The sequence below is a fragment of the Ranitomeya variabilis genome, chromosome 1, assembly GCF_051348905.1.
Source record: "Ranitomeya variabilis isolate aRanVar5 chromosome 1, aRanVar5.hap1, whole genome shotgun sequence".
In the NCBI taxonomy this organism is placed as follows: Eukaryota; Metazoa; Chordata; class Amphibia; order Anura; family Dendrobatidae; genus Ranitomeya; species Ranitomeya variabilis.
The window spans coordinates 321,286,306-321,298,811 of NC_135232.1; the positions used below are offsets into that span (position 1 = coordinate 321,286,306).

The 12,506-nt window shown below is 44.1% G+C and overlaps 1 protein-coding gene across 1 annotated transcript; it reads right to left on the reverse strand.

The window, feature by feature from the left end:
- Positions 1–4,774: 4,774 nt before the first annotated feature.
- NOP10 (NOP10 ribonucleoprotein) lies at positions 4,775–9,876 on the reverse strand. The gene is made up of 2 exons (XM_077298043.1): positions 9,706–9,876; positions 4,775–5,080 (listed from the first exon to the last, which is right to left on the reverse strand). Exons 1-2 carry the CDS (start codon positions 9,757–9,759, stop codon positions 4,940–4,942), a joined length of 195 nt encoding a protein of 64 aa, XP_077154158.1. The 5' UTR covers positions 9,760–9,876; the 3' UTR covers positions 4,775–4,939.
- Positions 9,877–12,506: the final 2,630 nt, after the last annotated feature.

Here is a 12,506-nt window from a genome sequence, read left to right on the forward strand (position 1 = left end):
AAAAACGCATCCTGCAAAAGTGCTTGCAGGATGCGTTTTTTCTCCATTGACTTGCATTAGCGACGCATTGCCACACGTCACAACCATCGTGCGACTGTTGCGTCGGACCGTCGCCACCAAAAAACGTTGCTTGTAACGTTTTTTGGTGCGTCGTTCCCGTCTTTTCCGAGCGCGCATGTGCGGCCGGAACGCTGCCCCTGCCTCCCCGCACCTCACAATGGGGCAGCGGATGAAAAACAGCATCCGCTGCCCCCGTTGTGCGGCGCATTCACAGTTAGCGTCGGTGCGCTGCAACGTCGCACAGCGACGTGCAGTGCACGACGCTAGTGTGAAAGTAGCCCAAGTACCTCAAGTATAGCATGATATTTGGTTAAGTGCCCTATATCACACCAAACGTACAGTGGGGACAAGAATTTGATTCACTGCCGATTTTGCACGTTTACCCACCTACAAAGAATGGAAAGGTGTGTAATTTTTATCGTAGGTACACTTCACTGTGAGAGACAGAATCTTAAAAAAAGAATTCCATAAAATCATTGAATGATTTCTACACATTTCATGCAATATAATTTAAACAAATTATACAATAGAAAAACAAAACTTAATATTTGGTACAGAAACCTTTGTTTGCAATTACTGAGGTCAGTAATTTCCTGTAATTCGTGATCAAGTTTGCACACACTGCAGCAGGGATTTTGGCCCACTCCTCCATACAGATCTTTCAGGTTTCAGGATGTAGCCGGGCAACATTGAGTTTCAGCTCCCTCCAAACATTTTCTATTGGATTCAGGTCTGGAGACTGGCCAGGCCACTCCAGGACCTTGACATGTTCCTCACGGTGCCATTCCTGTGTGTTTCGGGTCATTGTCATGCTGGAAGACCCAGCCACAATCCATCTTCAATGCTCTGAGGGAAGGAAGTTGTTGGCCAAAATCTCACAGTACATGACCCCATCCATCCTTCAATACAGTGCATTCATCATGTCCCCTTTGCAGAAAAGCACCCCCAAAGTATGATTTTTTTTTCCCCCACCATACTTCATGGTTGGGACGGTGTTCTTGGATTTGTACTAATCTTCATACCAAAAAGTTCTATTTTGGTCTCATCTGACCACATGACTTTCTCCCATGTCTCCTCTGGATCATCCAGATGGTCATTGGTAAATTTCAAATGAGCACATGATAGGGTTAGATACATAGCTCAGAGATCAATTACTGTGATCTGATCAGTAGAACAGTTTCTGGTGAACCACACGTTAGAGGGACCTGTAGTAAACTTACCTTTGTCACATATATTTACCTTGTGCTAACTTTATGCTGATTTATCTCCTCTTATTCCCATCTTCTGTAAGTGTTGGTTAATCAGTAACTTTATATAGAAAGGAGACCATACTACTATTCATATTTAGGTAGCTCAGACTTCTGGTATTTCACCTTATATGTATACGTGTTTATTTTTGTTTACTGGATATATAAAGAAACTTTTTGTCCAACATAGGACCTGAATTTGTCTACACTTTATTTCTTAGCACTATATATTGCACTTTAGAATATATATTTTCATTTAATTGCCAATTTTTTGAGTCAAGATAACTTCTTAATTATAAATTTGAGTTATTACTGATAACATGTAATTATATACCCGTGACTTTCCTTTTCACACACTAGATGGTGCTATCCTCCATACTGTCTTAAATGGTTCACCCTTTTGTCAGTGGAGATGAGTAGGGGTAATTGACATTTTCTGTGCAATGTTTGTCCGGTTTTATTTGCTTTCAACTGTTTTAATAATAAAGTAGTAATTGTTATATTTGTTGGGTGTTTTACATTCTCCGGTTTTGTTGCATATTGAACTCCCATAATATATATTGCCCTTCTGGTTTGTAATAAAAACTTGCAATACAGCATAGGTGGCTGGTTTCCTATGAAAGTGCTTGAAAGATCTGCCATTTTCAGTGCTCAACCAGATGTCACTAAGGCAAAGCTGCTTCTGCTTGCACCAGAGTGCGCAGTTCAGGGAAGTGGTGCAACCATGATACTAGTTGGACTGTCAATCATCAGGTCGGCTAGAGAGAAGAGTGCTCCGGACACACTGTGTTAAGAAATCCCATTTAAAGAGAAACTGCCACGAAGACCGTCAATATTTAAAGGGTTCTCATAGAATGGGAAAATGATGTCCCTGACATAATTCATACTGCAGTCCTTCCTACTGAAGTCAGCACAGGCTGCAGACTGAAGACATACAGCTCCCAAGACCTGCATCTCAAACAGGCTTGAACTGGCCCACAGAGGAATCCTCCGGTGGGCCCCTGTACAAGAGTGGGTCACCACCCTCTTATATGAGCAGTACTTGGCAGAATATACCTGAATCACTATGGACAGACAGAGGAGGCATCTTAGCCACCTAACAATCTACCAGCTCATTGTTATATAAATTTGTGATTGAGGATGTCACATTTGCATGTAACTGAGTTGGTCCTGTTGATAATGATTGGGTTTGGCCAACATTAGACTAATATATGTGGGAGGGGAGGCTTAAGGCCACATTCACACTTTGCGGCGTCCCTCTGCGGGTTCTCCCGCAGCGGAATTGATAAATCTGCAGGGCAAAACCGCTACGGTTATCCCTGCAGATTTATCGTGGTTTGTTCCGCGGTTTCCGCTGCAGGATTACTCCTATACTATTGATGCTGCATATGCAGCATCAATAGTAATGTTAAAAATAATAAAAATTGGTTATACTCACCCTCTGATGTCCGGATCTCCTCGGCGCTGCTCGCGGCGCTCCGGTTCCAAAGATGCTGTGCCGAGAAGGACCTTCGTGACGTCACGGTCATGTGACCGCGGCGTCATCACGGTCATGTGACCGCGACGTCACCACAGGTCCTGCTCGCACAGCAACTGAATGGAAGAAAATTGGTGTGCACTAGGGCAAAAGTAGGGCGAGGTGCCGGTGTAGAGGACTGGAATGTCCCAACTCACTAAGAATAAATTTAATACACCGCACACTCTGGGGGTATCATTAATAAGACTATAGAATTTATTGAAGTGCTATAGATTTATTATTCAACAGTGCAAAATGCGACCAGAAGTCAAACTGACAACGTTTCGACTCTTCCCGAGTCTTTATCAAGAGGTCGCTTAGCAAGGTGAATAGTGGTATAGCGTGAATAGAATCCTTGTAGCATACAGAAAATCTTGTAGAATCTATTATGTAGTGATAGGCGGGTAGCCTTTCCTTGTAGTATCGCAGATATAGTCTGTCAAATTGGTAGGAGTACTAAATGGTATAGTAGTGGCCCAAAATTTGCAATGAACCTGGCAAGATCTGTAGGTGAAGGGAGGATCAGCCTCGTAAGGTATAGGTCTGCCGTCTCGAATGTAAAATCTTGTACTGCTCGCAGTATGGAACTATAGCTGAAGTTTTACAGGAAATGTTGGTGGGCAGGTAGCCTTAACTTACAATGGGACTGTAGGTGGGGAGACCTCTTAGGCTGCAACTAATAAAGGTTTTCGCTTGCCAATTCTGTGGCGGTGCCAGGGAATGGATCACACGAATTGCAGAGGGGCTGGAGATCCTGGGGTATACCCCAGGATCTCCAGCCCCTCTGCAATTCGTGTGATCCATTCCCTGGCACCGCCACAGAATTGGCAAGCGAAAACCTTTATTAGTTGCAGCCTAAGAGGTCTCCCCACCTACAGTCCCATTGTAAGTTAAGGCTACCTGCCCACCAACATTTCCTGTAAAACTTCAGCTATAGTTCCATACTGCGAGCAGTACAAGATTTTACATTCGAGACGGCAGACCTATACCTTACGAGGCTGATCCTCCCTTCACCTACAGATCTTGCCAGGTTCATTGCAAATTTTGGGCCACTACTATACCATTTAGTACTCCTACCAATTTGACAGACTATATCTGCGATACTACAAGGAAAGGCTACCCGCCTATCACTACATAATAGATTCTACAAGATTTTCTGTATGCTACAAGGATTCTATTCACGCTATACCACTATTCACCTTGCTAAGCGACCTCTTGATAAAGACTCGGGAAGAGTCGAAACGTTGTCAGTTTGACTTCTGGTCGCATTTTGCACTGTTGAATAATAAATCTATAGCACTTCAATAAATTCTATAGTCTTATTAATGATACCCCCAGAGTGTGCGGTGTATTAAATTTATTCGCACAGCAACTGAGACCGGGCGGCCGCGTGCAGCGCTGAGAGGTGAGTATAGCATCATTTTTTATTTTAATTCTTTTCTTTTTTTTTTTTTTTTTACACTATTTATGCTTCCCAGGGCCTGGAGGAGAGTCTCCTCTCCTCCACCCCGGGTAGCAACCGCACATTAGCCGCTTACTTCCCGCAACGTGGGCACAGCCCCATGCGGGAAGTAAGCGGTTCAATGCTTTCCTATGGGTGCAGAATCGCAGCGATTCTGTACAAAGTAGTGACATGCTGCGGGTTTTAAAGCGCTGCGTTTCTGCGCGGTTTTTCCCGCAGCATGTGCACTGCGGTTTCCATAGGGTTTACATGTTAATGTAAACGCTATGGAAACTGCTGCGGACCCGCAGCATCAAAATCGCCGCGGATCCGCGGGAAAAACCGCAAAGTGTGAACGTGGCCTAAGAGTTCGGGGCTTGGCAAGTGACCAGCTTGAAGGTACAGTTGTACCCATTACACAGCCCATGAAAGGCCAAAAAGAGGTCCTAAAACAAAAAAAATCCTGGTAATTTCTGACAGCACAGAACTAAAGCACAAAGAGGCACAAGCTAATATCTGAAAACCTATATCTTTATTTTATACAAAACTCACAATGTCCTAAAGAACTGAACACTATGAATAAATAAAGCTTCTGCATGCCAATTTCCAGCAGTCATTCCTCTAGAGTCTAGATGGTCTGTATGCCACAAAAACTTGCATCCATTCCCAATGGTCTCACAAAACAGGTCTTGGCTGCTGAGTTAGCAATAGGCCAAATCTCTTCTTGATGGAGACGCGGTGTCGGGAGTACTTGTCATCTGGAGAGAAGCGAGCAGGATGAGCCGAAGAGGTCGGCTGTCCACTAGGAGATACATTCTGTAACACAGAGGAAGAATATACATTAAGTTTAGTTAAACTGTACAGTAGTGCAACCATAAAGGTCTCAATGACATAACGGTGGTGAATTGAGAAAAGTACTGTTACTTCTACGGCGAAAAGTCAATAGTGACTACAGCATATAAATGGTTAACAGAGTGTGGGGCTCTCTCTTTAACCCCATCAGGACCCCGAGATCATGATTGTGTGGTGCTGATGTTTGCCATGGCAGTTCATGGCCAAATAACCGCCTAAAGAGTCTGCTGGCCATAGTGGCCTGTTCAGAAATTAGTGACATTTAGGTGGTAAAAATACACTTTTTCATTCCCATCATGTCACCTTGTATTAATTCCTGAAGGGTAAATATAAACTACCTGACAGCAGTTTTCAATATGTCAGGGTGTGCAGTTTTTAAAATCGTATCACTTTTGGGGGTTTTCCAATATACAGGTCCCCTAAAGTCACTTCAAACATAAAAAAATACATTTTGTAAGTTTCCATGAAAAAATGAAAGATTGCTGCTACATTTTTAACCCCTTAGTAACAGAGCCAATTTGGTGCACTGTCACATTATGAGGTTTTAACTCTGGAACGCTTGAACGGATCCCGGTGATTGAGTTTTTTCGTGACATATTGTACTTCATGTTAGCGGTAAAATTTCTTCAATATAACTTGTGTTTATTTATGACAAAAAAAAAAAAAAAAAACACAAACGGAAATTAGGCAAAAATTTTGCAATTTTCAAACTTAATTTTTGTGCCCTTAAATCAGAGTTATGTCACACAAAATAGTTAATAAATAACACTTCCCACATGTCTACTTTACATCAGCACAATTTTGGAAACATTTTTTGTTAGGACGTTACAAGGGATCAAATTTGACCAGCGATTTCTCATTTTTTCAACAACATTTACAAAATTATTATTATTTTTTTTTTTAGGGACCACATCACATTTGAAGTCAGTTTGGGGGTCAATATAACAGAAAATACCCAAACGTGACACCATTCTAAAAACTGCAAAGTGTGCAAAACCACATTAAAGAAGTTTATTAACCCTTCAGGTGCTTCACGACAATTAAAGCAGCATGGAAGGAAAAAAAATGAACATTTTACTTTTTCCACAAAAAAATTACTTTAGAACCAATTTTTTTCACAAGGTTATCAGGAGAAAATGGACAACAAAATTTGTTGTGCAATTTCTCCTGAGTATGCCTGAGACCCCCTGATGTACCTAAACAGTGGAACCTCCCCAATTCTAACTCCAACCCCATACCCTAACCATAAACCTAAGCCACTAACTCAAGCACCATGTCTAACTTTAGCCCCATCCTTAATGGAAAATAAAAAAAAAAAATATTTATTTCCATTTTTACCTAACTTAGGGGGTTATAAAGGGGGGTTTGACTTACTATTTTTTTTTTAATTTTTATCACTGTGATAGACCCTATCACAGTGATCAAAATGAACTAATAGGAAAAACTTCCTATTGTTGCTGGGTGTCAGTTGGCAGATCTCGGCGGGTGCACTGAACATGCACCTGCAATTTTCTCCCGGAAGACGCCGGAGACACCAGAGGTACCATGGAGGGGATCGAGGGACCCCACTTCTTTCTCCTCTGATATGCGATCACATCAGAGGAGAAATTAAATGGGAAATCAGACTTTTTTTTGTGGTTACCGTTATAACGGCGATCGCAACACTGACCCAAATAATTTCTCTGGGGTCTCTGCTACCCCCAGTAGCGAAGACCCCAGAGAAATTCCGACGCCAGGGGGTGCTATCCCCTTATTTCTCAGCGCCGTTAAAAGCGGCGCTGAGGCATAAGAACCCTTAACTGCCACCGTTAAAAGGCGTATCAGCAGTTGCTGAGGGGTTAAACCTCCTAAAATGCTAACAAAATGAAACATGTTAGAAATGGTGCTGATGTAAAGCAGACATGAGGGAAATTTTATTTATTAATGTTTTGGTATGACTATCTGGATTGAAGGGAAAATCAAAGTTTGAAAATTGCTCATTTCTTTACATTTGTCAAATTTCTGTTTTTTTTTTTAACAAACAAAGCATATCGACCTAAATTTACCATTTCATAAAGCATAATGTGCCACGAAAAAAAGCAAATCTCAAAGTCACTGGGATTTGAAGAAGCGTTCCGGAGTTATTACCACATAAAGTGACACTGGTCAGATTTTAAAAATGTGGCCCGGTCACTAATGTTACGGGGTAAAAGAAACTATCTGTAGACCATCCATTAGCACATGCGTTCTGAAGATGAATGGTAGGCGCACTACAGTGCAGTTTGCGGCATAATTAATTTTAACTACTTCTCAATTAGGCGAGACAATAGCAGATAACGTGCCACTTAGGCTACTTTCACATTTCCGTCTTTTTAGATCCATCACAATGCGTCGTTCTGTGGAAAAAAAACGCATCCTGCAAAGTTGCCCGCAGGATGCGTTTATTTCACATAGACTTGTATTACCGATGCATCGCGACATATGGACACGTTCCATACGTCGTGCACTGGATGCGTCGGTATTTGGCGGACCGTCGTATCGAAAAAACGTTCAAGGGAATGTTTTTTCGTACGTTGTGTCCTGCACTTTTTACTGCGCATGCGCGGCCGGAACTCCACCCCCTCCTCCCTGGGAGTTTACTATGGGCAGCGGACGCATTGAAACACTGCTTCTGCTGCTCATGTCACTCACAAACTTCCGTTGGTACGTCGCGCCGACCGAGTACCGACGGAAATGTGAAAGAAGCCTTACTGCAGTCACATCAAGGTGCTGTACACAACATTACACTATACTGCACGAGTTAGGCTAAGTGCACACATTTCCGCGGAATTTCGCAACTCCTGCCGCGGGTATATCGCATGCGGAATTGGCATGCATATTCCCGCTAAAAACTAGCGTTTTGCAAGCATAATTAGCTTGCAGAATGCTAGCGTTTTCCAAGCGATCTGTAGCATCGCTTGGAAAACTGATTGACAGGTTGGTCACACTTATCAAACATAGTGTTTGACAAGTATGACCAACTTTTTACTATTGATGCTGCCTATACAGCATCAATAGTAAAAGATAGAATGTTAAAAATAATTAAAAAAATGGTTATTCTCACCTTCCGAAGGCAGCCAATCTCAGCAGCTTCCGTTCCTATAGATGCTTTGTGTCACGTGACCGCGACGTCATCGCAGGTCCTTCACACAAAGCATCCATGGGAACGGAAGCAGCCGCATGCACCGCTGAGAGGCGGGAAGACTCCGGGGCCATCAGAAGGTGAGTATATCCCTATTTTTTATTTTAATTCTTTCTTTAACAATTATATGGTGCCCAGTCCGTGGAGGAAAGTCTCCTCTCCTCCACCCTGGGTACCAACCGCACATGATCTGCTTGCATAGCCCCATGCGGGAAGTAAGCAGATCAGTGCATTCCTAGGTGTGCGGAATCCCCGCAATTCCGCAAGTTTAGTGAACATGCTGCTTTTTTTTTCTGGAATGCGATTCCGCTCAGGAAAACAATGCAGCATGTGCACAAAAAATGCGGATTGCATTCTATTAAATAGGATGCTTAATGTGAGTGTTTTTTCGTGGTTTTATAGCAAAAAAACGCGAGAAATCTGCTACGTGTGCACACAGCCTTAAAGGGGTGCCCGATCTAAATATAAAAGTCTGCAGTCACTGTAACTGCTGACTTCTGAACCCCTCAGCGCAGGCACTGTGGGGAGTCACTGGTTTCTGAGCCAGGACAGGCGAGTGACTGCAGACTTATCTTTGTCTAGACAACCCCTTTTATAAAGATATATTCACACCTAGCACACCAATGCAGCATCACTATAGGTTTACTGTCCTGTGATTAGAGTGCTCCAGACCCTCAACATGATGAAGCAATACAGGAACTGGACAACACCATCTCTATGTGGCAGGATCCAGGGCAACCATGCCAATCTGCTATTAGGCTACGTTCACATTTGCGTTGTGCGCCGCAGCGTCGGCGCCGCAGCGCACAACGCAAACAAAAACGCGGCAAAACGCATGCACAACGCTGCGTTTTGCGCCGCATGCGTCCTTTTTTCCATTGATTTCGGACGCAGCAAAAATGCAACTTGCTGCGTCCTCTGCGCCCCGACGCGGGCGCCGCAGGGACGCATGCGGCGCCAAACGCAAGTGCACCGCATGTCCATGCGCCCCCATGTTAAATATAGGGGCGCATGATGCATGCGGCGCCGCTGCGGCGCCCGACGCTGCGGCGAGGACCGCAAATGTGAACGTAGCCTTACCAGGCATGGCAGCTGCTGACTGGCCACATTATAACATGCACATGGAAAGCAGGTGTGAGTTCTCCTAAAAACAGCACAACACGTGACTACAGCTTGTGTGTGATATTACAGCTCCACAACATCCCAGCCACACGGGCAACCAATCAGGTGACAGCTTACAAATTAGAAAAGGCATCTAAAAATGAAACGCTAGATTGTGATTGGCTGCCATGGACACGCACTATTGCCTCACTTCACAAGCTTTCCATTTCTCCCCGCCACACCTTAGTGTGCTCATACACAGGGCGTGCTGGCCTTCCCCTGCTGCAGAACGAAGGCTCTATGCAGTGTGATAACGCTCCCTCCTCACCTTCATGGTGTACACCCGCTCTCCCTGCTCGTTCAGGTAATACTGCAGGAACATGTCTGCACGTACAGTCCACCGTCCACACACCACGCTCCTCGCGCTCTTGTGCAGCTCCACACGATACTGCAGCAGGACTTCCGTTTCCGCGGCAGGTCACTTCCGGCACACGGGTTTCTGGGAAGTTTTAGCTTTCTTTCTTTCCCACACAGTGCGCCCTCTACAGGCGGAAGTCATGCGTGAAATGACTTGGATGAGAGCTTCTCCCAGCAGCCCATGCGTTCAGTAGTCAGTGAGGGAGTGTGTGGCGGAGGCTTCATGCTGCACACACAGTACAGTCCGCTCATGTGAAATCCTATGGCAGCTCAGGCATGATGGAGTGGGGGGCTTCTAGCCTCCATTTTATAAACTGCACGACCTCTGTGTATAACAGCACCTGCTTACAGACCGAACTTTACAGCATTTCACTCCCTATAAAGGAAAGCTGCGGCGTAAATTTGACATCTAAGAGTATATTTCTGCTAGAGATTTTCACAGCAGGTTTCACCCTTTCTCATGCAAAAGGCAAAATGGATGAACTCATATGAACTCAAGCGTGGGAACTTTTCCAAGGCTCCAGTTCATGAGTTCATCCACCAGGGGGCGCCTCACAGCGACTCAATGTAAGTACAGATCACTCAGCTTTCCTTTCAGCACCCGGGGGATTACAGGCACGAGCGAGTGCTTTAGCGCAGCTCCTGCCTGTAAAATAATTAACCCCTTCAGATGGATTACCTCGTGGGACCTGACAGATCATCAGAGAGGGTATGTATATTGTGGGTTTATTATTTTGCCAAGCGAGGGTGTTCCGGATGGATTGAGAGAACAATAAAATACTAAAACAACCTGTGTGTTTATTTCATTAAAATACTTTTTAATAATGTGTGTGTGTTTTATTAACCATTTCCTACTATTGGATTAATAATGGATAGGTGACATAATTGACGCCTCTCCATTATTAATCTGGCTTAATGTCACCTTACAATAGCAAGGTGGCATTAACCCTTCATTACCCCATATCCCACCGCTACACGGGAGTGGGAAGAGAGTGGCCAAGTGCCAGAATAGGCGCATCTTCCAGATGTGCCTTTTCTGGGGTGGCTGGGGGCAGATGTTTGTAGCCAGGGGGGGCCAATAACCATGGACCCTCTCTAGGCTATTAATATCTGCCCTCAGTCACTGGCTTTACCGCTCTGGCGGAGAAAATTGTGCGGGAGCCCACGCCAATTTTTTCCGCGATTTAACCCTTTATTTTACACGCTACAGCGCCCACATTTTGCACATACACACTACTAACATTAGTAGTGTGGAATATGCAAAAAAAAAAGGGATATGAGATGGTTTACTGTATGTAAACCATGTCTCATATCATGTCGGGTTTAGGCAGGAGTAATGAAAAGCCGGCAATTGAATTACCGGCTTTTCTATAGAACACCGCTGCGTATTTCTCGCAATGCACACGCATGGTCCGTGTGTAATCCGATTTTTTCTCGCACCCATAGACTTTCATTGGCGAGTCTCGGCCGAGATACGCTGACAATCGCAGCATGCTGCGATTTCACTCGGATCCTGAATACGGTGGAGAAAATATCGGATGATGGGAGCTGCACCATAGATTAACATTGGGCCGAGTGCTATGCGATTTTTTATCGCATAGCACTCATCCGTATTACGGTCTAGTGTGACCCCGGCCTAAGCCGAAGGCACTATTAGCACAGGAGCATGCTCACATAACACCTTATCCCAGCACGCTCACTCATCACTAACACACATTTCATGCTCCATATACAGACTGCAATGCACGGCCTGGTGAGGGGTCTCCTGACACCTCACATGCGCACATATGAGGCTTTAATGCTGGATCAGGAGAACCGCCACCTGACCAGAAATTGCAGTCTGTGTCCGGACCCTGAGATACGCTCGTGTTGGCCCCGCCTTAGATACAGATTTCCATCTATGAAAAATCCACAGTGGAAATGTTCTTTGTGGACGAATCCTACAAGTGTGAATGCAACATTTTGGATAAATGGACTCCGTAACTGGTGCAAGATAAATGGGCAGTCCGGCTCTTTTTGGTGATCTGAGAATTTGGTGGTTCTCACTGGGGTGCTGGCTCCCATTGTTCACAGTAGGGAACTGGCTCTTTGTCTCATTTTGTTCACGAATGACCCATCACTAGTGTAAGAAGATTCTAGCAGCCTATACAATCTTGCCAATATTTTTCTTTAAGAAGACCGGTCACTTGCTCAAAAAACTTTGTTTAATAAGTTGCAAAAATCACAGAGTTCCCCTGATTCTGCTGTTTTTTTTTCCATTTTGTGATACATTGCTCTTTTGCAGAGATATTAACATTTGTTGTTTTTGGTGCTCAGCATGTGAAATTTCTGCTTGCAGTCCACCTGGGCGTTTCTTCAGAATTTTCTCTGGTGTGTGCGCTTTCAACTCCTCGTAGACATTGCCAAACGCATCACTAATAGGCCACATTCACACGTACAATATTTGATCAGTATTTTACATCAGCATTTGTAATCCAAACCCAGAAGTGGAACAATCAGAGGCAAAGTATAATAGAAACATATGCAACACTTCTGTATTTATCACCCACTCCTTGTCTTGGCTTACAAATACTAATGTCAAATACTGACCAAATACTGAATGTGTGACTGTGGCCTTAGTCTCAGATGATGGCAAGCTATAATTTGCAGTGTTTAGAAGGGAAGGATGAAAGCGTACACCCTCAGAGAAGAATCAGAAAAGTGCCCAGTTGG

What these genes read in the sequence shown, in the direction of transcription:
- NOP10 (XM_077298043.1), bottom strand. Translation starts at nt 9,759, where the DNA reads ATGTTCCTGCAGTATTACCTGAACGAGCAGGGAGAGCGGGTGTACACC. An exon ending in AGCGGGTGTACACCATGAAG is followed by an intron (nt 5,081 to 9,705) that starts GTGAGGAGGGAG and finishes TCTGTGTTACAG; the next exon opens with AATGTATCTCCTAGTGGACA.